We start from the raw sequence: 26,611 nt of genomic DNA on the forward strand, positions 1-26,611 counted from the left end.
TTCCAGGCAAGAGTACTGGAGTGGGGTGCCATCGCCTTCTCCAAGTTTCCTATAAGACAACTATCAAATGGAAAGAAATTAGAGGTTTCAATTTCCACAAGTAAATGTTATTTATTCAAAACTGGCATTTTCAGGGCTTCGCTGATGGTCCAGCGGCTAAGACTCTGTGCTCCCAATGCAGGGGGCCAGGGTTCAATCCCTGGTCAGAGAACTAGATCCCACATGCTACAACTAAGACCTGGAGCAGTCAAATAAATACATAAATATTAAAAGAACAACAACAACAACACCTGGCCTTTTCAAGCAAGGACACACTTAGTCAATATTTTCACAGCAGTTCATTTGTTTCCATAGCAGTTCATCAGTGTTTTTCTGATATAAACTAAAATACTATTACTCTTTGCAATAAATGAGAGTAAGAACTCCAAAGAGCAAATGTGTCCATTTTTACCTCCTCTGCAGCATTTTAGCCTGAACTCTTGAGCATTCATCCCCTGGCAGAATAGGGCCACTTCAGATCAGCAAAATCTGCTCAGCCTCACCCTTAAACATCCTGCTTTTTACCTTGTTTTCAAACCCATAGTCAATTCATAACCAATAACAGGTCATCCTTCAAAATACACCAGAATTGAATTCTCACCACACTCACACTTAACACCACTAATATCCTAGTTTGAGTCATCATGCTCTCTCACTTGAACCACTGAAATGGCCCAAGGACTGCTTCCATTCCTGCCCTCTACCATTCTCCATACAGATATACAGAAATCAGATTGATTATATTCTTTGCAGCCAAAGATGAAGAAGCTCTATACAATCAGCAAAAACAAGACCGGGAGCTGACTGTGGCTCAGATCAAGAACTCCTTATTGCCAAATTCAGACTTATATTGAAGAAAGTAGGGAAAACCACTAGACCATTCAGGTATGACCTAAATCAAATCCCTTACGATTATACAGTGAAAGAGACAAATAGATTCAAGGGATTAGATCTGATAGACAGAGTGCCTGAAGAACTATGGATAGAGGTTCGTGTAATTGTACAGGAGGCAGTGATCAAGACCATCCCCAAGAAAATGAAATGCAAAAAGGCAAAATGGTTGTCTGAGGAGGTCTTACAAATAGCTATGGAAAGAAGAGAAAGTGAAAGTGAAGTCGCTCAGTTCTGTCCAACTCTTTGTGACCCCATGGACGACAGTCTACCAGGCTCCTCTGTCCATGGGATTTTCCAGGCAAGAGTACTGGAGTGGGTTGCCATTTCCTTCTCCAGGAGAGCTTCCCAACCCAGGGATTGAACCCGGGTCTCCCGCATTGTAGGCAGACTCTTTACCATCTGAGCTACCAGGGAAGCTGAAAAGAAGAAAAGGGAAAGGCAAAGGAGAAAAGAAAAGATATATCCATTTGAATGCAGTGTTCCAAAGAATACCAAGGAGAGATAAGAAAGCCTTCCTCACTGATCAATGTAAAGAAAACAATAGAATGGGAAAGACTAGAGATCTCCTTAAGAAAATTAGAGATACCAAGGGAACATTTCATGCAAAGATGGTCACAATAAAGGACAGAAATGGTATGTACCTAAAAGAAACAGAAGATATTAAGAAGAGGTGGAAAAAATACACAGAAGAACTATACAAAAAAGATCTTCATGACCCAGATAACCATGATGGTGTGATCACTCACCTAGAGCCAGACATCCTGGAATGCAAAGTCAAGTGGGCCATCATCAGTATGAACAAAGCTCGTGGAGGTGATGGAATTCCAGCTAAGCTATTTAAAATCCTAAAAGATGATGCTGTGAAAGTGCTGCACTCAATATGCCAGCAAATTTGGAAAATTCAGCAGTGGTCACGGGACTGGAAAAGGTCAGTTTTCACTCCAATCCCAAAGAAAGGCAATGCCAAAGAGTGCTCAAACTACCACACAATTGCACTCATCTCACACACTAGCAAAGTAATGTTCAAAATTCTCCAAGTCAGGCTTCAACAGTACATGAACCATGAACTTTCAGATGTTCAAGCTGGATTTAGAAAAGGCAGAGGAACCAGAGATCAAATTGACAACATCTGTTGGATCATCAAAAAAGCAAGAGAGTTCCAGAAGAACATCTACTTCTGCTTTATTGACTATGCCAAAGCCTTTGACTGTGTGGATCACACTAAACTGTGGAAAATTCTGAAAGAGACAGGAATACCTGACCACCTGACCTGCCTCCTGAGAAATCTGTAGGCAGATCAAGAAGCAACAGTTAGAACTGGACATGGAATAACAGACTGGTTCCAAATCAGGAAAGGAGTATGTCAAGGCTATATATTGTCACCCTGCTTATTTAATTTATATGCAGAGTACATCATGTGAAATACCAGACTGGATGCAGCACAAGCTGGAATCAAGATTTCTGGGAAAAATATCAATAACCTCAGATATGCAGATGATACCACACTTATGGGAGAAAGGGAAGAAGAACTAAAGAGCCTCTTGATGAAGGTGAAAGAGGAGAGTGAAAAGGCTGGCTTAAAACTCAACATTCAGAAAACAAAGATCATGGCATCCGGTCCCATCACTCCATGGCAAATAGATGGGAAAACAATGGAAACAGTGAGAGACTATTTTTTGGAGCTCCAAAATCACTGCAGATGGTGACTGCAGCCATGAAATTAAAAGACACTTGCTCTTTGGAAGAAAAGTTATGAGCAATCTAGACAGCATATTAAAAAGCAGAGACATTACTTTGCTGACAAAGGTCCGTCTAGTCAAAGCTATGGTTTTTTCAGTAGTCATGTATGAATGTGAGAGTTGGACTATAAAGAAAGCTGAGCACTGAGGAATTGATGCTTTTGAACTATGGTGTTGGAGAAGACTTTTGAGAGTCCCTTGGACAGCATGGAGATGCAAACAGTCCATCCTAAAGGAAACCAGTCCTGAAGTCATTTGAAGGACTGATGCTGAAGCTGAAACTCCAATACTTCTGCCACCTGATTCGAAGAGCTGACTCATTTGAACAGAGAAAGACTGAAGGCGGGAGGAGAAGGGGATGATAGAGGATGAGATGGTTGGATGGACATGAGTTTGAGTGAGCGCTGGGAATTGGTGATGGACAGGGAAGCCTGGTGTGCTGCAGTCCATGGGGTTGCAAAGAGTCGGACACGACTGAGCAACTGAACTGAACTGAACCTTTCTCCATGTAGTAGCCAGAGTGATTCTTTTAGTCTATGTCATCGTGATAATGTGTAAAACATTGGCCTATACAGCGTACCCACCCTACCTCATCTTCTCCCTCATCCTCTCCTCCCTGGCCATGCTGGCTGGCCTCTTGGCTGGATATTCCTAAACCTTGTTGAACATGTTTCTGCCCTCAACCTGGAATGCTCTTCACCTAGATACCCAAATGGCTTGCTTTCCTTCAGGCTCTGCTTTGTTACTTTATCTCAGGTTTTCCTGACCACCTGATATTAAATAGGTTTTCCCCTCCATCCATCCAGCACTCTTCATCTCCCATCTTGCTTAATTTTTCTCCATAATACTTATCATCATAGGAATGTGATATGTATTTTTCTGTATTGTCTTTTTCATAGAATAGAAGCTCAAAAAAAAAATTCATTGCTGTATCCTTAGTTCTTGAGAGTGCATGACATGTAATGTTCAAAAAAGTCTGTTGTTTAAACCACAGACCTAACAAAACACTGTGAGTAAATACTGTCTTAGGGTAACTTTCCCCATGTATGTGACTTTTTCATGAGAGATGATTTTAAAAAAGGTATGATTTAAATAACACTGAATCAAGAGGAAAGAATCTTTTCAATATTTTAATCCCTCTCGTTAAGTCAAAAAGATCCCACTTTGTGCAATTTTGTCTCTAACACTTGATAACTTACCCTTCTAAAAAGAGAATGGGCCTTAACCTTTACAATTTTTTGTAGGGAACACTATTTGGCCAGAACTTAATAACCTTGCTTTGTTTCCACTGTATTTAAGGGCACCATCTATTTTAATTATGTCTGGTAACATGTTAATCTCATTTAAATCTTCTAAGAACTCTTAAGTATCATTTTTGCACATGATGCGTTTCCCATGAAAGTTTCCTTTAAGATAAAATTCACCAATTTAAACTGCACAATGCAGTGTCTCTTAGCATCGTCACAGTGTTCTGCAACCATCACTATCTAATTCTAGAACATTCTCAACATCCCCAAAGAAACCCCATACCCTTTAGCTATCACTTCCTAACCTCCTCATTTCCCCTAGCCCTGCTGCTGCTAAGTCACATCAGTGGTGTCCGACTCTGTGCAACCCCACAGACGGCAGCCCACCAGGCTCCTCTGTCCCTGGGATTCTCCAGGCAAGAATACTGGAGTGGGTTACCATTTCCTTCTCCCCTAGCCCTAAACAACCACTAATCTTTCTGTTCTGTATATTTGCCTATTCTAGACACATCATACAAATGGAACATGTGGTCTTTCGGGACAGGTTTTTTTGAGGAGGGGCTTGTTCCTGTTTTTCATTTTGCATGTTTTCAAGGTTCATCCATACTGTAGCACGTTCCAGGATTTCATTCCTTTTTTCATGACTGAATAATACTGTATTGTGTGGATATATCACATTTACTTATTTATCAGCTGAGGGGTATTCAAGTTGTTTTCTCTTTGGGGTTATTATAAATAAAGCTGCTGGCACATTTAGGTACAAGTTTTTGTTTTAACATGTTTTCAGTCTTCTTGTAATTACATACCTGTAGAAATGCCGGACCATATGGTAATTCTGCTTAACTTTTTGAGGAAAGGACAAACTGTTTTCTGAAGTGGCTGTACCATTTTGCATTCCCACCAGCAACACCCAACTGTTCCATTACTTCACACCCTTACTGAAACGTGGAACTGTACTCTTTTTAAAACTTTAGCCACTCAAATAGGTATTTCACTGTGGCTTTAATTTGCATTTCCCTAATGACTAGAGACCTTGATCACCCTTCCATGTGATTACAGACTATATGTGTGTCTTCTCCGGAAATACTCAATTTTTTGCCCATATGTAAACTGAACTATTTTTTTGTTGCTGAATTGTAAAAATTTTTCTTTCTAAAGTATCTTGTTAAAACTATATATTTAGGAACTTCCCTGGTGGTCCAACAGTTACGATTACTCACTGCTAATGCAAGGGGCCAGGGTTCAATCCCTGGTTAGGAAGCTAAGATCCCACAAGTCCTGCGGTGCAGCCAAAAAACTTAAAAAGAAAGAAAGCTACTTAAAAAATAAGTTTAAAAATAATACATTTAGAGAAAAATGTTAAGTAAGCAACAGTACAATTGGGCAAAAATAATGAAGGCAAAGTACAACTCAAGGCCTAGTTTCAGCAACACTGGCTCATACACTAAAGGCAAGATTTCTGGCCTCACAGCAGCCAGGTTCAAATCCCAGTTCTGCCTCTAAAAAGCTGCCTTTTAGACAAGACAGTCAACCGTTGTCAGACTCAGTTCCCCCGGCTTTAAAAAGGATGGCACCTGCCACTTGAGAGCTATTGAACAAATGACGCGTGTGAAGCGCTCACTCAGTGCCAGTGCCGCTAAGCGCTCTCTAAAATTAGTTACAATGACGACAGGCGACGAGGCCTGCGGCCTTCCCGGTTCAGTTTGCTGAGGACTCAGTCCCCAACCGCAGGGGCGGGCCACCACAGATTGGGCACCACAGCGTACAGACCTTTATACGCATGCTCTTCCCTCAGCGACCTCCCACAGGCACCTGCCCCCTACTCGGAGCCGTTATGGCCGCGCCACCAGACTTCCGTTTCCGGGTCACCGAGGCGGCTTCCGGTGGCGAGACCGGGCGCGCTAGGCCGGCGGGGTTCCGAAGCCGGAAGGGTCTACACTGACGGCCGGTTAACCGGACGCTGGGAGTGGCCAGGTGGGGCGCCGCTGACCCTCGGCAGGGAGGAGTGACCTTCGTCTTCCGACCCGGACGGGCACTGGCTGCATTTCAGCCCGATCTGCAGTGGATCCCTTCTAATTCCCTCTCCCTGGACTTTACGTGCTCCCCGGGATTCCTGTGATTAGGGCCCTTCGGGTGGGAGTCGGGAGACGTGGGTTTCATTCCCGCCTGCGCCACTGGTTGGCACTCTGACCTTGGCTGGATACGCCCTTCCGTGGGCTTCCGCTCCCTTATTTAGTGATTGTGAGCTCCTTAATGGCAGGAACAATGGGCTTCCTTGTTGACTCAGCTGGTAATGAATCCGCTTGCAATGCGGGAGACCCGGGTTTGATCCCTGGGTTGGGAAGATCCCCTGGAGAAGGGATCGGCTACCCACTCCAGTATTCTGGCCTGGAGAGTCCATGGGGTTGCAAAGAGTCGGAAACGACTGAGCGACTTTCACTAATGGCAGGAACGGACTTTTATTTGTGTTAGATAGTGTCGCCTGTCCCGGGTACAGAATAGGGACAGTGTAGGAACTCTGTGTCTGCTTAAGTTGTTTTGGATCCCGAAACTTTGAAAATCTGCCGAGAACTTTTGATCTCCACCTACCAGCTCTCTAGTCCTTTCTAGTCCACCCTGCCTCCCACCGTACCAAATGCTCAGATAAAGGAAATTTCGCTTACAGTTAGTTTCAGATAGTTCACAGATCTCTACTGATGCCCATTCATGTATCCCAGAGCCTGCCCTGTCCTAGGCATTCAAATATTTGTAATCACAAGACAGTAGATGTTCAGTTAATTTTTTTAAATGCATGAATCACTATCCATTTCAAAGAGGAAGATAGACATCCTTAATTAGCAAGTAGGAACTGGCAGTAGTATGCCATTCTTGCATAAGTCTTTTAATAACCCTATGAGAGAGCCGTTATTCATTTCCCATTTGGCAGGTGGGGAAATAGAGGCAATGGAAAATAAACTTATTTTAGGTCATTCAACTTTTGAATGTCCAGGACAAGAATTCAAACCCAGGTCTGAAATTCCAAAGCCCCCTGTTGTTAACTACTAGCTGAAGAAGGATTAAATGCGGAAATATTTTTAAATGTGCTCTAGCAACCTCTGTTTTGAGATTAACTTCTGTAGTTATGTGATGACTATCATCAAGATGGGTGATCTCAAACCAAAAGTTGCATGCTGTGGAAAGACTTATCTGTCTACATTTCTTCCATAGTATCTGTGTTGCTTTTTTAATAATACTGTATTTTAAATCCTCCACTTTGACCCATGTTATTCAGTCCTTATAACTTTGGTGAATACTGATTTGGTTATGTTGGATTGTTCTGCTAGACCTCCAAATTAAATATTTTTAATTATAGTTGAAGTAAGAGGTGATAATATTTGGGGCATTATTTCTTTTTCTTTTCTGTACTACTTTTAAAGGGACTATATTCAGGATCTTGGAAGCACTGCCAATATGTCTGATGTTCAAGAAGCCACTAACCAGCTCCTGGATGTGAATCTTTGTGAGAACCAGATGTCTATACAAGTGACTGAAAGTGGCCCCAGAAGTGAGTCTGAGCACCTCCAAGTCACTATTGGTGCCACTGTGCCTACTGGTTTTGAGCAAACAGCTGCAGATGAAGTGAGAGAGAAATTGGGGTCATCATGCAAAATCAGCAAAGACCGGGGCAAGATATACTTTGACATTTCAGTGGACAGTCTGGCTCAGGTTTGAATGAAGCAATATTTAAAATGGCTTTCTAAATAGATGATTTTATGTTTACTTTCTTAGTTTACAGACCTCTCTGGAATCCTTACTGCTTTTCTTTGCTCTGCCCTATATCAGGTGATTTTAAAGTATTCCTGCATTTTCTGTTGGGTATTGATTTGTAAGTTTGCTTTATTTATTTATTTATTTATTTATTTTTCTTTTAGAATTGATCCTAATATTTCCTGAGGATCAATTCACCAGAAAAAATCCTGTGAGACTCAGGAAGAAATTCTTAGTATCTGTTATTCCTCTTAGAATTTATTTACTTTGGCATGTAGCTGAAATTTAGACTCCAGTACTGAAGCATAAAGGGAGAGATTTTTCTATCTGTGTCAAATTTATTCATGCTCAAAAGTAATTAGGATCACTGAAAGTGAGAAGTGAAGGTCAGCAAACCGCCATCCCTCTAGAGTAAACACTAAGCTGTATCTCATTACCACATAAGCAACACGGGGCCAGGGATTATTGCATGTGTTTTGGGGCTTTTTTTGGTTAACATTTCCTAAGCTCTTAGTATCTGGCATATAGTAGGCCCTGTATTTTTCATCCAGTGTTTAGTTAATAACCTCAGCAGCTTTGTAAAGATAGGCACTATCATTATCCTCATTAATCATTAAGCTTAATAATAGGTAATTTGCACAAGGTTACTTAGCTAATAATCACCAAGCTGGAGATCAGACCCTACACAGTATACCCCAGAGAGCCGTGAGGGCAGAATAAAGCCCCATTTCACTGCTTCATCTTTTCCTTCTCTCCTAACTCTGCTGCCCACAGAATACTTCTAGCTTCTAGTCTTCCATCTGTCTTTTTTCCTTTTCTGTAGGGGAATAGAACCTGATGGGTAGCCAAAAAGATGGGAGGGTGGGGAAATGGGAAAAATATTAAATACAAATTATAGGTATTAGCTGCTTTAAAATCTTTGTACCTAATTTTTATATTTAAATGTTGATAGTTTATGCACTTCAAAAGCTTGCCCAGAATTTGTCTCTTAAAATTTTTTTTTCCCTACCCAGGTTCATTGTCTGAGATCAGTTGATAATTTATTTGTGGTTGTTCAGGAGTTTAAGGATTACCAGTTCAAAGAAACAAAGGTAAGCTTTCCTAAACATGGAAGCTAATTTTGAGCCATCTTCCCAAAGAGATTATTTCCACTTTTCATATTCTGTGTATCATTTAGCATTACTGCTTCTTTTATGATCATAGAATACTGGGAGGCTTTTACAGTAAAATCCAGAGATTTGTTGATAATCCATTTTCAAAAGTTGCTTTTAAAAATAATTATTGCAGGGTGTGGGGAATGGGTGAAGGAAGTCAACAGATACAAATTTCCAGTTATAAGAGAACTGAACATGGTGACTGTAGTTAGTAATACTGTACTGCACATTTTCCAGTTGCTCAGATAGTAGATCTTAAGAGTTGTCATCACCAGAAAACTGTATGGTAACAGATGTTAACTAGACTTGTTGTGTTGATCATTTTCCAGGGTAAACAAATACTGAATCATTTTGTATATACCTGAGACTAAAATTATATGTTAACTATATCCCATTGTCTTTTAGAGGGGAAAGAATAACAGAACAAAGAAATAAAAATCAATATTGAAAAACAAAAACTTAACAAGAAATAGAACAAATGATTTGACTTTCTGACAAAAGAAAGGCACCTTAGATGAGCTTTGCTGATATATATGGATTCAAATAGAATTGCTTCCAGGCTGTGAAGCAAAGAGCAGGCATCAGTTTGTGTCATCTACCAATAACACTTTCTCTCACCATTCTATTTTTTGCCCTGCTTTCTTCTCTAACTTGTTTTTTGCAATAAAGCCAAAGCAATATCTAAATACTCCTTCAGTTGTTAGGACAACAGCTTTGTTCCTAACTTGTATTTAGCATCAGATTCCTAAATATTGAGATGCTGCCTAAGCTGAAGGCTGAAAATAGATCACAGTCCGGCTTTAGTATTTTTCCACATTGCTTTTTAAAGGTCTCATTTCGAGTCAAATGCTTGAAAACCTTTTTCTTTCAGTTTTATTGCCTATATTAGAAATAATCTTTTTTAAAACTATGATGTGCCGCCTGATTGTCTAATTTTTATTTATTGGTAACAGGTTGATTTCCAAAACATCATTCAGAAACCAGTCAAACTGATATGAACCCACAACGTAGAAAAAAACAGATCGAAAAGAGTTCAGACTGCAAATAGATGATAATTTTATTAACTAAAAATGTAACTTTTAACACTAGTTTTATAACCCTTCAGCCTTCTAACGGGCATTGCCAACCAAATCATATCTACAAAATTAGTAAATAACAGGCAGGCTGCTGACAATCTTTGCTCTTAAGTATTTCAAAATTTTAATAGCTGATTCTATACATGAATAAATGTTGACATATTTTTAAAATATGTGTCCATCTTAAATTCTTGCCTCTAACCTACTAGGGTATTATTAATAATATTTTCTTCAATTGCCATGTTTTTGCCATCCTGGAATTTGTATTATTTGGGGTATTCTTGATCTCTCTAATTGGAGGTGAATTTGGTATTATGGAGCCATATTTCCAGAGCTGCCTTCTAAGTAACTGCAAAGCAGGTTACTGATAGAAGTCCCAGAAGAAAACAGCAAGAATTAAAGTAGATTTTCAGATCTTTGCAAGAGCAACTTCTGTTGCATGTGACCGTGAAAAATTGTTAAGCCCTTTGTGGACTTGAGTTGCAACATGCCCCCAGTAGAACTTTGTTTTGTTTGGCTTCTAGTTTTCATTCTGTTGACCATCAGTTTTTTCCTTTGTTGCATTATACTTTCGCATGTCTATAAAAACCTGTTAGTTTAACCATCCTAATGGGTTCTCTATTTTTAAATACTCAGATGATATCATTAATTCTATTAGCTTTTTTATTAACTAATTTTTTTAAAAGGGTAACACCTGTGATTTAAGTTGTTTAGCCAGTTTATATATTTATTTAGAACAAAATTGTAAAGATTGAAAAGATATACAGTGAAACATGTTCCTCTGTCTTCATACTATCCATTTCCCTTCTTGAAGGCAACAGTTATTACCAATTTCTTAGATATCCTTCAAGAGATATTTTAATATGTATATTTTTTTACATATTTACACAAATGGAAGTATACTGTACATACTGTTCTGTTCTGTGTTTTTACTTGTCATCTTGGAGATCACACCGCTATCATTGTTGGATTTGACTGCATCACAATGTAATCAGTCCCATTTTAGGACATTGGGATTGTCCACACTCTCGTCATTACAGTGGTGCAATGAACATCCTACATACATCCATGTACATGTTCAGTCTGTGGATCATTTTTCTGTTTGATAAGTTTATCCCATTGATGTTTATTGATACAACAGAAATGTGTGGTCTTGGTTCTGTCATGTTTATGTTACACACATTTAGCTTTTTAAAAATTTATGTGTTTGCTTTTTCCACGTGCATGTGTTTTAAAATATTTGGAAAGTTTGTGATCTTTCTCTAGCTGTTAACTTTTATAAATACAACTTAATCTACTGTTTACACAGTATTTCTTGAATCTCTACTAAGAGCAGTGATGAAGTTGGCATATTTTCCACGTCTCTCCTTCCTCCCTTTTTTTTTTTTTTTCCTTCCTCCCTTTCATCCTCCAGTTTTATAATTTTTCTTGGTGCTGACCCATATGCCTTTAAATCCTTTGAGTATACTTTAAAAAACATTAGCTTTAATTTCTGTCCTTTGACCTCAGGGTACAAGAGAAGAAGATATCAGTGTGCTTAAATTACTTGCCATGTTCTGTTACCTTTCCCTCCAAGGATACATCCCTTTGTAACATTTACATTCTGTTTTGCTGTCATAATCTGTATGTTTGTTTTTTGTTTTAGTCTTTTCATTAAATTGATTATAGGCACACTGCTTGTCTTTTTGTTACAGGTTTATCTCTTGGATGGCATGAGTTCAGAAATGTTTGTCTTTCTCCTCTATTCTTGATTAATAGTTTGGGTTTAAAATTGGGAGTCATGCTCTCCTTCCTTAAGAATATCATAGACATTGTTCATTTTCTTCTAGCATGAAATGTTGCCATGGAAAAATCTGAAGCCACCCTGTTATTTCCCCCCCATATTTGTTGCTTTCTTTTTATTTCTGCTTGATGCCCAGATGATTTTTTTTTTCAATCTTTGAAGTCACCGGAATATGTCTCCTTGTTGATAATTCCTAGTTAGGACATGTCAAGCTCTAGAGCAATTCATATCCATTTATATTTAAGTTTTCTTGAATTATTTTTTTAATATGTTTTATTTTAAATCCCTTTATCAGGGATAAACCAGTTATACATATGTAGGATCTCTTTGGACTGTCTTTGATGTTTTCTGTTGTTCTCTCTAGTCCTTTTCAAAATCTTTGCTCATTTTTACTGTATTTGCTTTGTTTCCTTCACATCCCTTACTGTATTTTCAGCAGTGGCTTTCATAAGTGGTGCTCTAATATAATCTTCATTTTTGCAATGGTTTTGTTTTCTCATTCAACTTTTTCTTTGAACTCTACAAGCTCCTGTTTCATCTTCTTCTGGCAGCTCCCCTCATCTTTTTCCTGCTTTTATATCTCTTCTTTGAGCTCTTATGTTGCAGAAGTATTTCCTTATTAGATTTTTTTGATGTCATGTCAACATATACTCTTGCCTGGAAAATCCCATGGACGGAGGGCCTGGTGGGCTGTAGTCCATGGGGTCGCTGAGGGTCGGACACGACTGAGCGACTTCACTTTCACTTTTCACTTTCATGCATTGGAGAAGGAAATGGCGACCCACTCCAGTGTTCTTGCCTGGAAAATCCCAGGGATGGTGGAGCCTCATGGGCTGCCATCGATGGGGTCGCACAGAGTCAGACATGACTGAAGCGACTTAGCAGCAGCAGCAACATATCTCATCATGGATTTCAGTTGCTTTGTGTCAGTATCTTTCTGGTCACTGGTTGTTTTCTGCTGTTTGTTTTTCTGTCCCTTGCCTCCTTTTTTCCATTCATGTAAGTCTGGTGCTAATAAGTTTTGATAATTGCTCATCCTTGAATGAGGGAGTTCCTTCTTGATGGGAGATTCAGGAACTGTTCCAGGCCAGCAAGAAATCCCCCTGATTCACTGTGAAGTTCCTTCTGGCAAAAGGTTGTGGGTGAATGAGTTCTCCTTTTCCTTCTTTTTTTAAATAGCTTTATTGAGGTATAATTTCCATACCATTTACTGAGTTCTTTTAACCATTCCTTCTCCCTAGCTGGAAAGGTTCAGGAACTTTAAGGTTATTTACTATATAGAATATTTCTGCAAATCTCTATTCTTTCTTTCCAGCAAATAGAGCCAGTCTCTGAGATTCCTTTTTCAGCCTCCATTTCTCTCCTCTGCTGCCTTTGGAAACAAACAAGATTCAGGGAAGCTCCCTCTTGGTGCATTCTCTTCTTCCCTGCTTTTCCAGAGAATTTATTTGTTCCTCCTTTGCAGACTGTTCGCCCCTTTGCCTGAGATGTGTAGGTATCCTTCCTCAGGTGTCTTCCTACACCTCTGCTTGAGCTTCCCTGTACTCAGGAATTCTTACGTTAGAATTCTTATGTTCTGGTTCTAGATTAACAGATACCATGTAGATTCTATTACTATTGAGTTGGTGTTTCTGTTGTTCTTTTTCTTGTTGTTTTGGGTTTTTGTTTTTTTTTTCTTTTTGGCCATGCCGTGTGGCATGTGGGATCCTAGTTCCCTAACCAAGGACTGAACCTGCACCCCCTACACTGGAAGCTCACAGTCTTAACCTCTGGACCACCAGGGAAGTCCCTGTATTTACCTCCTGAGAGGAGCCTTGGTAATGAACCTAAAACTTAGATGATGCTAAGTTATATAAAGAAAATAAAATGAGAGTGACTTGAGAGTAGAGCAGGTCTCTCAGAGGATGTGCTTTTTAAACTGCTGTTGAATAATGAGAAGGGAGCCAGCAGTGCAGAGAGGCTATGTGAAGCACATACCTTCACATGTGAAGCAGAGGTGAGAAGCTTGGGAGAGATGATCCTGACATGATACAAGAAAAGAAACAGACAGGAGTTGGGTTATTTGGGCTTTTTAGGGAATTTAAATTTGCGGGGATGTAATCAGCTGCTGAGGTACTTTACACGTGATCAGATTTACTTTTTTCACAGATGACTGTAGATACTATTTAGATACTGGATAGATACCTTTTTAATTGTTAAAGTTTGGGTTTTTTTCTTTTCAAAAATAGTATGTATACACAGCCACAAAATTAAATAGGAAGTCAGTCATTGAGAGGTCTGCTGCCCTCCCATGTCTTTCATCCACCCACTTCCCCTCCCTGGAGGTAACCACTGTTAATAGTTCTTATTTGCTTACATTTTAACCTAGAAGCCCAGCTTGTGACCTACCATTCTATCTTGTATTATTCTGTAGTGGCCTTAATTTGTATACGTCTTAATATTCTCAATTAAGACTTTAATTTCCTCAGTTATAGGCATTATATTATTTACTCTTTTGTCCTGTACTCCTGCCACCCCCAACATAGCGATTAATGTAGTCCATAGGCAAAGTAGGAGTTTATTTGTTCAATTAAAGTGTTAAAAAATGAATGAAATTAATGGATTTCATTCTCTGTCTTTTATAGGAAGAAGTTCTAAAGGATTTTGAGGAATTGGCTGGGAAGCTTCCATGGTCAGACCCTTTAAAAATATGGAAAATTAACACATGTTTCAAGAAAAAAAAAACAAAGCGCAGAAAGTTAAATCCGAATTCAAGTAAACAGAAGATTGATAATGGACGAGGAGACACAACAGTTGAGAAGGATGTTAAAAAAGAGTTAACTAACAGTGTCTCAGATTCACAGATCTCAGACTATTATGAAAATCCAGCCATCAAAGAGCAGGTATCAACATTAATAGGTGATGGTTTGACATCTTGCAAAGATGAGACTGAGGAAAACTCAAAAGAAGAAGCTGATCCAGAAGTGCTGAAGTTTAGAGTCACATGCAACAGGGCAGGAGAGAAACACTGCTTTTCCTCAAATGAGGCAGCAAGAGATTTTGGGGGTGCTGTTCAAGATTATTTTAAGTGGAAGGCTGATATGACTAACTTTGATGTGGAGGTAAGTGCATGTTCTTACTGTGATGATTCAAGAAGGTTGTCATAACAAATTTGTAGAATTTTCAAGACTTAAGTCTTATGGACAATTAAACTGAGGTCACAAAGTTAATGGGGTATCATTAATAAGAGTATGAGCAATGGAGACAGAGCCAAATCCAGATTTGTACTCCACATAACTGTGTAGCTTTGGACAAGATATTCTGTCTGAGCCTCCATTTCGAACTGGAGCCAATAACACTTCATACCTATGTGTCCTAAAGGTTAAATGAGATGATACTTTTGAAGTATCTGGAATGATACCTGGTCTATACTACATGCACAGTAGTGGGGGAGCTATTGAGACTTGAGTTTTCTAATTTCTAACCTAGTGCTTTTTCTAACACGGTGTGGACACATTCAGATTATAAAATTCAAAGGAATTAAAGCAACTGTTTTGTTGTTGTGTGTCTTGGTTGCAGACTTTGGTACTGAAGTGGGGTATATTTTTAAAACAAACCTTGACCTTCTAAAACGAGGACATCATTACTAACACTCATCCTGGAGCCGGCTCTCCTCTTTCTTAAATTGCGCTATATTCCCAAGCTCAGATCCTCCTTTTTAACATGCTCACTCTCCTTGGTCTCAATCTTCTGCTATATGGGTGATTCCATGTGGACCATACTGACTAATCTTTCCATCTCCAACAGTTTAACAGCCTCTAGCAGCTGATGTTTTTACTGTTGCTTTTGGGACACTTGAATCTGGGGCAAGTCGTTATTCTTTTTATTTTTGCGTATCAAATTGGAAGAACAATTCCTCATTCCTTTTTCCTTGTAACAGCTGTTATGATGATGAACAGGCTGACTACAACAGTGATGTCCAGAGTTAGCAAAAGGGCTCAGAGGAGATTCGGGAGCTGTACTACCTGGGTTTATTTATTTATATTATTTGGCTGTGCTGGCTCTTAGTTGCAGCATGTGGGGTCTTTGGTTGTGACATGTGAACTCTTAGTTGCAGCATGCAGGATCTAGTTCCCTGACCAGGAGTGGAGCCTGGGCCCCCCGCCTTGGGAGTGCAGAGTCTTAGCCTCTGGACCACCAAGAAAACCCCACTACCTGGGTTTAAACCCCAGTTTATGAGCTGTATGACTTTGGGCAAGTAAAAGTGACCTCTTTCTGTCTTAATTTCCTTATCTATAAGAGGAGGAGGATAATATCTAGCTCAGAGGGGGTAGATATGAAATGAGGTAATAAATATAAAGTGTGTTGAACAGTGGTTTGCATAGAGCTAGGTGTTAACTGCTGCTGTTGAGATCATGATGAGGAAATTTGAGGTGGAAGATGGGAGAACTCATTTTTCTTTTATTTGAATAGTTTATATTTAACTGTGTGCTAGAAAAACTATAACTAGGACCAAAAAAATTTTTTCACAGGCATTACTTATGAGTCAGATTTTTTTAAAGTACTAAGAAAATAATAGGTGTTAAAGCATATGTGGCCTGGCATTAACAGTTGGTTAATCTAAATGAAGGGTATAGTTAAGAGTTCATTGTGCCAGTATTCTTCTAAGCATTTCTATATGTTTGGAATTTTTTCCCCCAAAGTTAAAAAATTTTTAAATGAATTTTAGAAGCCTGGAAACCTTCAAAATATGTTTCTCTTATAAAAATCAGAGGAAATCTGGTTATACCTAACTTGTGAAAACAGTGAATCAAAAGGAGAATAAAATAATTCTAAAATAGTATATACCTAAATGATTTCCTTTATATGAAGCTCAAGAAAAAATAATTTATCATGATAGTGGTCAGATTAATGACAATCTGGGATGGGCACTGACTTAGAGGGCAAGAAAAACTCTTTTTCTGGGTGGTGGTTACACAGCATGTACATGCAAAAATTCACTGCACTACATACTTAAGATTTGTGCATTTTACTGTATGCAAGGGATACCTCAGTAATAAAGTAACAAATTAATTAAGCCTCAAATTTTAAAATCTTAGTAATAAGTATAACTTGAACTCTCTTAAAGCTATTTTATTCTGTCTTATTTTGTTTGTAGGTTCTTTTGAACATCCATGATAATGAAGTTGTTGTGGGCATTGCGTTGACAGAGGAGAGTCTCCACCGAAGAAATATTACACATTTTGGACCCACAACTCTTAGATCTACTCTTGCCTATGGGATGCTCAGGTAGGACAATGAGTTAGCCTTGTAGTTTCAAGGGACACTTTGCTTTGAATTTTCCCTTCAAAATCTTTTGTGAGGTACTGTGTTAGAATCTAGTAGATAAAGAACAGGATAAAATGTTAAAGATCTCTTTCTTTGTATCCAATGTTGATTCCTTGAGATTCTGAAAAGATCACATAATTAATATCTCAATTTTCTTGATTTAAAATGAGAATGATAGTTTTCATCTGCCTTTTGAATGTAGTTGTCACATTTCTGTTTAGAAAGGATATATTCCATGTTGAGAAATACAACAAATTTTGTTCTGTTTCATTTCTGTGCAGTGAAGCAGATGGATAGCAGAGATTTGATAAATGTGTATAATGTATAAATGAACACGGAGAGCTTTTACTTATATGTTAAAATTCTATACTCACAGAAACCCAGGAATCATCCTGGAATTTTCTAGTTTTCAAAGAACAAAACGGCTTTCTTTCTTCTTTGCCTGTTTCCCTTTGGGTGTTTCTTTCCACCACTAGGATAAGATGTCTTCTCTAGGTTTCTGTTTGCCAGACTGCAAAATAGGTTTGATGTGAGACTTAAAGGATTATGAGTGAGGAATAAATGCAGAAACAGATGCAAAATACCTGTTACATACAGTACCTGGCATACCTGGTAGTTAATTCTATTTCATTGTCCTCCAATCTTTGCTTCCTCTTTTCCCCTGCTCATCCTTGGAATCCTAGTTCAACACAATTGGAACCTGTCAATCCAATGACAACAGTAGGAAAACTGGGCCCATTTGATTAAGGAAGAGCTCCTAGTCATCATTCATTTAACAAACATTTATTATCTACTGAAGGCATTATGGTAGGAGCCAGGAATATAGAGAATTATTATGGGTGCAACTGTTAGAAACCTAAATAAGCTAGTTTAAGATTTAAAAAAGTGATGATTGTGTGGGAGTGGGAATTAATAGCAAAATACTGAGATGTCTTGGGGAACCCACAGAAAAACTGAAAGCCATGTCTTAAGAAAAGTAGGATCCTGGTCTTAGAGAAAACCACCAGAAACCTAGACAGTCACTTTTATCTCCCCTGGGAGCCCATGGGCTCTTGGCTCTACTTATCTCTATAAATGGCTCCCCCTCATCTAAATTTATGTTTCCAATTTTAAATAACCAGGGTTTCTAGCTCTTTGTTCCCAATGGTTAGAAGAAGAGAGAATCTGATTGACAGTTTCGGTCATGTGTTTACTCAGACCCAGCAACAGTGGCTGGGAGTACAGAGTTGCTTACTCCCAAGAGGGTTGCCAAGGATTCTGTTGCTCTGTGTTTTGAGGGGCAGGAATGGGGAAGTAGAGCTGGACAGTTCAGTTCAGTTCACTTGCTCAGTGGTGTCAGACTCTTTGCAAACCCATGGCTTCCCTGTCCGTCACCTACTCCCAGTGCCTACTCAAACCCCTGTCCGTTGAGTCGGTGATACCATCCAACCATCTCATCCTCTGTCGTCCCCTTCTCCTCCTGCCTTCAATCTTTCCCAGCATCAGGGTCTTTTCCAACGAGTCGGTTCTTCGCATCAGGTGGTCAAAGTATTGGAGTTTCAGCTTCAGCATCAGTCCTTCCAATGAATATTCAGGACTGATTTTCTTCAGGATTGACTGGTTGGATCTCCTTGCAGTCCAGAACTGTGATGTTGGAGAAGACTCTTGAAAGCTGGACAGGCGTTACAATAAGAATCCAGTATTAAAGCAACTATGGTGGTTTAGTTGCTAAGTTGTGTCCGACTCTTGCGACCCCATGGACTGTAACCTGCCAGGCTCCTCTGTCCATGGGATTCTCCAGGCAAGAATATTGGAGTGGGTAGCCTTTCCCTTCTCCAGGGGATCTTCCCAACCCAGGCATCAAACCCGAGTGTCCTGCATTGCAGGCAGATTCTTTACCAACTATAAAGCAACTATACTCCAAATTAATTTGAAAAAGGAGTCCAGTGTTAGTCCTCAGGAATCTCAGTTTTGTGAGGGAGAACCATAATAGAATGTGGAAAGAATAGCAGGACAAAAGAAGGAAAGAAGAACCTTGTCACCTGTCTGAGGAGATATTTCATAGAGGCGGTAACATTTAAGCCACTAACAGTAATGCCTCTAATTCTGACTCTGTCACCTATTAGCTTTGCATCCACAGATGGATGGGTTTGCATCAGCTTATCTGTAACTGAGAATAATAATAGTAACCTATCTCACAAGGCTGTTAAAAGGATTAAAAGAGATAATGCATGCAAAGAACTTAATTCCATGCCTGGCAAATACTAAGAGCTGAAAACTAAAGTAGTTATTTTAATAGCAACCTTTATTGTCTTTAAAAGTAATTAGGAAAGGAATCCTGAAAGAGTAATTGCCAGTAAACTTGTATTGATACATGTTGTACTTGACACTTTTGAGTTTTCAATGTAACAACACAAGTTTATATACAGAATAACAGGTATTTTCTAAAAGCATATGTACATACACACACACACATGAAAAGATCTACAAGCCAAATTCCATTCAAAGTGAAATAGAGATTTTGGACGATAGAGGACTTTTAGTTATGTGTAATTTTTTTTAAGTGCCAGGCTATATACTCAACATATAGTTACAAATTTATCTTTAAAATAAATACTGATTGTTGTTTCTTCAGGCTGGCATAACAGACCTGTGATCTGACAGCATCAGGAATAGTTATTGTGGGTGTCTTGGCTGTTGACATCTGTTCACATAGGCTGTTTTCTTCTCTAGGCTCTGTGCACCTCAGCCCACTGATATAATAGTTGATCCGATGTGTGGAACAGGGGCAATACCAATTGAGGTAATAACTTTCCTTTAGCTTTTAGATAAGAAAGTGATACATCCAGAATGTTCTAGAACTAATGGGTAATGACCAAGGTTAAGTCCATGGACCCAAGATTTGAGTGAATTACACTAGTAAAGCTGGAACTTTTGTGATAAAGATGTAGCCACCTACTATAAATAGCCAAGGACTAGGCTTTAGATTAGAAGTCATGTTTATTCACTGGATTACAGAGAAGGCTGAGAATTACAAACTGATGCGTCCCATTTCTGTAGACAAATGGGTAGACTTGAACAGAAAAGGTAATTGAAGGCACAAGCATAAACTGGAAGAGGGCATTTAATCTCTATAAAGTGAGATTATGTTTCTTAATCCATTTAGGTTCTTGAGGGAGCAAGTATAGTAGTATGATGGGGAAACCTAGGAACATTATTTCGATTTTTTAGGATGTTTAGCAAGGTTACAAAGTTAAAAAAAAAAACAAAAACCTCTCAAATCACATTGAGAGGACTCAAAAACTACCTGAAGCAAAGCAAGAAATGGAAAGGCATTTTCTAAGTGGAGAACATTTAACAGGAGAGTTTGCTTGAATCATTGTTATTAAATCAGTATTATCTAAACTTTTATAATTGAGAAGAGGGCACTCCCAGTAAAATTGCTTAAACTTGTGAAACATAGCAAGTTCCTTAAATATAGTATATGTAAAGCCAGTGGGAAGAAACTTCAGGGAGATACCACAGATTCTGAGTGAGCAGAAACTGGACACATGAACAAGTCCAAAGCAACCTACAAAGGGAAAAATAATCCAGAGTGCACTTAGGAAAGGACATCTGCCACCTGGGAATTAGGATCCCAGAAGGAAATCACAGTAGTCCAGATGATTGCTGTTTTCTGCTAGTATCAACTAGAGAAATTTACTCTGGCTCAGGAGCCACACAGAGGAAAATCAGTTGTTGTCGCAAAGAATTCTGGAAACAAAGCAGAGTGCTCTCCAGCTTTGAACCATGATGTGAATGTTGTCTGGAATAGCAGTGAAGGTCAATACATGTCAAGAAATATACAACTAGAGCTAGAGACAGTCCAGAAGAGCCCCTGGCACTGCCGATAGAAAGAAAATGTTCGAGGCCCTTCCATGTAGGGGTAGACCTGAGAATGTCAATGTAGAAGAACCTAGGCTGATATATGATCCAAATGAATGAAATTATGAAAGGAATTGACAGGTTATAGAGACAGTTTGTTCACCAAACTCTAAAATATTTAATTTCGAATACTCCCTTTAAAACTTGGAAGTACTACAAAACCCTTGTCTTTCAGGAGCTGAAAATCTACATAAATAGGTTTAGAAGAAAAAATGAATATTGGGCAATCAGAAATCACCTGAGGCTTTCATCACACCCTTCTCCATTACCCTCAAGGGTCTGGGCAAAAGAAAAAGCTGTGAAGCACTGTGTCCATGGGTGAGGGGGTATTACTGTTTACCAAGAAAGAGGTGCTGTTACTCATCCCTAAACCGAGAGCAGAACTGTTTGTGCTTTCATGTCAGAAACCTGTTAATCTGCACAGAACATTGTTCATGCCTAGGGCAGTGTGTCACCTCACTGCACAAATAATACGAAAAGCTCAGGGTTTATGTTCTGTTGACATATTTTAAACTTACAAAATCCTTTCAAGAATATAGTGGTTATCATTCAAAAGCCCATATAATGAAGATTACACTTCATTTAAATTCTTAAGTATTCGTTTCTCAGATTATATAAAAATCCCATAATCACAAAAGGGTATAGGTTAGTCAGTTTGATTTGGTTAACTTTTTCAAAGTACATTTAAAGTCTGCAAGGCCTCCTGTGTGGTAGGGAGTACTGGGTGAAGGATTAAATAACATACCAGACCTATCCTTAAGGAGTTCCCAGGTTTGTTGAGGAGCAGATAGGTACAGAAGTATGAAAAAGGGAAAAAGTACAGTGGCAGATATATGTACAAAGTGCTTTTGGAGAGGCAAATGAGAGACAGGTTGGAGAGCTGGGGTTGACATCAGAGGGCATGACGTTTGAGCTGGGACTTCAAAGATGAGTGAGAGTTGAGCAAACAGAAAGAACAGGAGGGTGTTTCAAGCAAGGGAGGTAGCAATGTTGACAGCATGCAGTGTTTTGCCACTTTAGAAAAGCATTGGATTATTGACTTGGATTGTCTTGAATATTGACAAGTGGTTGAAATGATTTTACCTTTAATCATTTTGGGGTTTTCTTTTTTTTTTTTTGCAGTTTGCTAATTCTGTTTTAATAAATACTCTTGTCTTTTAGGGGGCTACAGAATGGTCTAACTGTTATCATATTGCTGGTGATAATAATCCATTGGCTGTGAATAGAGCTGCAAATAACATCTCATCTTTATTGACCAAGATCCAAGTTAAAGAAGGGTAAAAATTTAAAAGATTTTGTAGCATCACTTAGATAATCAAATTTCATATTGGCTTTATGAATTAATACAACCAGTGCATTGTGACATTATAACCAAATATACATTCTGAGAGACTCCATTTAAAGTTGACTGAAACTAATTTATATTTTTAAAATATTTTAACTATAATTTCCCTTACCCTAATGCAACTATTTAAATTTCTGTCTTCCTTCTTATTCCTATATCTTCTTTTCCACATAGAAGAATTACATAGATTCATTTTAATTTTGTAAGTTTTCCATTATGCGTGCAGCCATCTAGTTGGGGACTTAATAGAGGCACAAGCGATCTTGTCTCTGGAAATGTTTTATTAAGTAGGTAATGTAGTTTGGAGAAGGCACCCCATGCAGGGGTGAGAGGAGGGGCCTTAGCTATCCTCCCAGGTCTCAGGGAAGAGGAAGATGGCAGTGGTGCCCTTTTGTCTGAAACTTAATTGAATACAAACAAGGAATTCAATCTTGTGCTAAATGTTACAGGAATTAGAGAAATCCAGGGGGAAGAGTCACCGAATACCAAATATTTGTCTATCCCACCCATATAATCTTTAATGTCTTCTTATTGGTATGCTTCAGGACCACTTTTGATGATTTCATAGCCTTGCAGGACCACGTGTATCCCAATATTTGATTCATTCAGACTCATAACTCATAAATCATTTTTTCATTTCAAAATCTGTTCTTATAAAACAAGTACATATTAAAATATTAATATTTTCTTATGCAATTAAAGTTGAAAATCAGTCTTAACTAATTTCTAAATTTACTTGTTCTTACATATTATAAGTGTTTTAGCTTATGATCTGTGCTTTCCACATACATGCTACCTTAAACATTTTTGCTAAGTTGCAGATGTTGTCACTGATTTCATTTTAATTTTTGGATACTGTAACAGTCTCTTGAGAAGTCTTTTTTTAATTTCATTCTTCAGGATATGTTGAAGCACCTTTTCTTTTGTCCCCACAGCAAACTGCCCTTGGGCTTGCCCATAGATACTATTCAGTGGGATATCTGCAACCTGCCACTAAGAACTGGCTCTGTAGACATTATTGTAACAGACATGCCATTTGGAAAAAGGTGAGACTTCTAAAAAATGAGTTTTACTTTCATTTGTTATTATATTAGTACCCACATATCTTCTAAATCTGTTGTCTTTTCTTTTGAGCTTATTCTGTCAGAAATCTTCGATTTCTTTTAGGAGACTTAGGTTTTTACTTCCTTTAACAGTATGATAGATTCACCCATTTTGTTTCTTCTGAGAACTCAGAAGTGTATTAACTACACTTTGATCCTGACCATCACAGGAGGTTCATCCACTTTGTAGCCCACTGTTGAATTACATTAATACTTCAGAGAAAGGTTGAGAAAATCTCAGGATGTTTTTTAATCACTGGTTTATGTGGCTTCCCCAGTGTTTCAGCTAGTAAAGAACCTGCCTGCCAATGAGGGAGATGCAGGTTTGATCCCTCGGTCGGGAAGACCCCCTGGAAAAAGAAATGGCAACCCGCTCCAGTAGCCCCATTGCGCTGTAGACTCCGACACCACGGAGCATACATGCATTTTGTTATATAACTGCTTATACTAAGACAACCTATATTAACTATTATAGTTGTCAGTTTCTTTTACCCTTAACCAGTTCAGCCCATTCAAGATTCTAAGCAATTTACTAGTCTGATCATTTGACACATAAATGGCAAAGCGTGGTTTTACAAGGCAACTTTTTTCATACTTCAGGATTTTCTTATTGCAATGAATTCCTAAGAACTTCTCATATACAGTCCTAGCTACTTACCTTTTGCAAAAGTAACTTATTCGACCTCCTGTTATAGGATGGGCTCCAAGAAGAGAAACTGGAACCTTTATCCAGCTTGCCTGCGGGAGATGAGCCGTGTCTGCAGACCAGGGACAGGCCGAGCTGTACTACTGACTCAGGACAAGAAATGCTTTGCCAAGGTGCTGTATGTTAGTGCAAAACCTCAGCCTGTGACAAATTTGGGACCTTTTTAACTAGACTTGGGGATATTTGAGTAGGATGTATTTTCTCTTCTCCCAGTGTTTTTTACTAAGACCTCTGAGTGGTAGAGAAGCAGTTATCAGCTAATTACTTTTCTTTTTGTGTATACACAGGCATTATCTGGAATGGGACACCTATGGCGGAAGGTGCATACTGTTTGGGTCAACATAGGGGGTCTTCATGCTGCAGTTTATCTCCTGAAACGTACACCTCAAAGTTTTGTTCATCCTTCAGAAGAAGATGGAGAAAGATGTCCTTGGTAATACAAAGATCGAAAATGATTACTAGTATCTGTGCTTCCTGACACTGAAAATATCAGCACAAAGAACTTGCTTTGAGAGAAAAAACAGTATTAAAGATTTGGTATAAATCTCTTCACCATAGTTAGGAAAAGATATAAATGGAATAAGTCTTATAAGAAAGTAGAGCTTTTTTTTGGCACTGTTTGAAAGGGGTAGTTGAGCAATTAGTACTTTTCTTAAAAGGCTTTAAAGATGCTAAGCCTACTAAAATGCTCCGGGATTTGGGTTTAGAACATTTTCAGGCTTTGTAACAGTTCCTGTTTTCCACTGTAGGTAGAAAGCTACTCTGGCCTCATGGAAAGGAAGAGAGCCTAATCAGAGCATGAGGTTACATTTCATTGCCTGTGCAGCTTTGCTGTTTAGTTGCTCAAGTTTTTTACATTAGTTTCTAAAAATGAAGCGTTATTATGCTTTGTAAAATAGTGTTTGTTCCATGACAAGCTAAATCTTATATAAGTCTTATATATAAGACTTATAGTTTATTATCTGCCTTAAAAGTTATAACATCAGTGAATAAGATTAACACATTAATCTGAAGATAGACACTCCTATTTGTAAATAGCAGCAAATACAATGGTAAATGAAAGGGACCAACAAGCCATATTTAAAGAAATTTTATTTTTCTTTCAGTACACAGAGGTGATGCTTTTCAAAATCAGACATAAACCTGTCAAAAGTATTTTTGTTGGCTTTTCTAAAGGACTAGATAACTGATGAATTAAAAACTTCACACAAGTCCTTCTGTTATTTTTCTCCGTCACTCTGCTGTGCCGTGCTTAGTTGCTCAGTCATGTCTGACTGACCCCATCGACTGTAGCCCTTCCAGATTCCTCTGTCCATGGGGATTCTCCAGGTTCCATGCCCTCCTCCAGGGGAATCTTCACGACCCAGGAATTGAACCAGAGACTCCTGCATTGCAGGTGGACTCTTTACCAGCTGAGCTACCATATATGCTTTTCTAGTTGCAGAAAGTCCTTCCCAAAACAGTGGAAAATGAAATAACCTAAAAATTAAGTCTTGTGAAACCAGTGCTTCCCTGGGACAGATTAGATGTGGAGTTTTATGTGGGATTCTGTATTCAGTTTATTTTGGAGTTCTGGCTACATTCAGCTTAGATTTTTCAGTGCCATATTAGTTACATAACAGTGCTATTCATAATTAACTTTTGATGTCTCATCTAGAATAAAAGGACAGTGTTTATTTCCTTTGAAAGAAAAGTTCAGATTAGCAGCATAATCCATAGTCCTTGTATGGTTTCTCTCTGATGTACCTCCCATTTGAGTATGAATTGGAAATGAGACATTTATAAGGGTCTTGTATCCTAGACTGGAGTTTCTACCATCATCAGAATGCACAGTTGCACTACTATAGGTTCAACATAATATCTTTCACCTCTGACAAAATAAACTGTTCAAACCTTTTAAAACTGTTAGTCCGCAGTCCACAGGACTAGAGTTCAAGGAACATGTCTGTTTTCTTTGCTGCTTACCAAGTGCCTGACAGACACATTTACCTACCAGCATGGACATTTAATATCTGTTGAACATAACGGACAATTTTGCATATTGGCTGTTCTTGAGTAAATCAAATTTGTGCCGGATCTATCATAGCTTTAGTCCTATTAAATACCATTATAAAAACATGAACAGAGTGGTTTAAGATGATATAAGTATGTAGTGAACACTGTAATGGTTCGTCATCCTCCTCCCTAGTATTGTTTTGTAATCTGGTGACAGGAACAGGAAATGTGCTACGTGAGGGACTCAGGAAAGCGAGAATGAGTTGTATATGACACTGCCACCTACTAGCTGTGTGATCTTGGTTTTTAACTTTTGAAGTGGGCCTGCTGCACCGTGGTAATGTGAAAAGATGGGGAAGGTAATCTTAATAATCTGAACAAAAAATGACTTGAGGTAACTGACCAGACATTCAATATTTTAGAGGGGGGAGAGAAATAACAGACATTGAGACAGATTTTTTAAGTTTAATGAAAGGAAAGGAAGATGGTTATCTCTCAGAGACTGACAATGTACTAGTGGCTAGAGAGAGAAACATTTGTTTAAACATTTCTTTTCAAATGTTAGTTAAGACT

The 26,611-nt window shown here is 38.6% G+C and overlaps 1 protein-coding gene across 2 annotated transcripts; it reads left to right on the plus strand.

Annotated features, from left to right (window-relative positions):
- Positions 1 to 5,785: 5,785 nt before the first annotated feature.
- Positions 5,786 to 26,165, plus strand: THUMPD3 (THUMP domain containing 3). 2 transcript variants are annotated; one of them, XM_027523354.1, is made up of 10 exons: positions 5,786 to 5,893; positions 7,336 to 7,624; positions 8,680 to 8,757; positions 14,304 to 14,780; positions 16,817 to 16,947; positions 19,699 to 19,768; positions 22,051 to 22,166; positions 23,170 to 23,280; positions 24,033 to 24,156; positions 24,331 to 26,165. In XM_027523354.1, the coding sequence occupies exons 2-10, from the start codon at positions 7,370 to 7,372 to the stop codon at positions 24,478 to 24,480; spliced, it is 1,512 nt and encodes a 503-aa protein (XP_027379155.1). In that variant the 5' UTR covers positions 5,786 to 5,893; positions 7,336 to 7,369; the 3' UTR covers positions 24,481 to 26,165. The 2 variants fall into 2 exon arrangements, with proteins under 2 accessions (XP_027379155.1, XP_027379156.1); XM_027523355.1 differs by lacking the exon at positions 5,786 to 5,893 and adding an exon at positions 5,925 to 6,209.
- Positions 26,166 to 26,611: the final 446 nt, after the last annotated feature.

This window comes from Bos indicus x Bos taurus, chromosome 22 (assembly GCF_003369695.1).
Source record: "Bos indicus x Bos taurus breed Angus x Brahman F1 hybrid chromosome 22, Bos_hybrid_MaternalHap_v2.0, whole genome shotgun sequence".
NCBI lineage: Eukaryota > Metazoa > Chordata > Mammalia > Artiodactyla > Bovidae > Bos > Bos indicus x Bos taurus.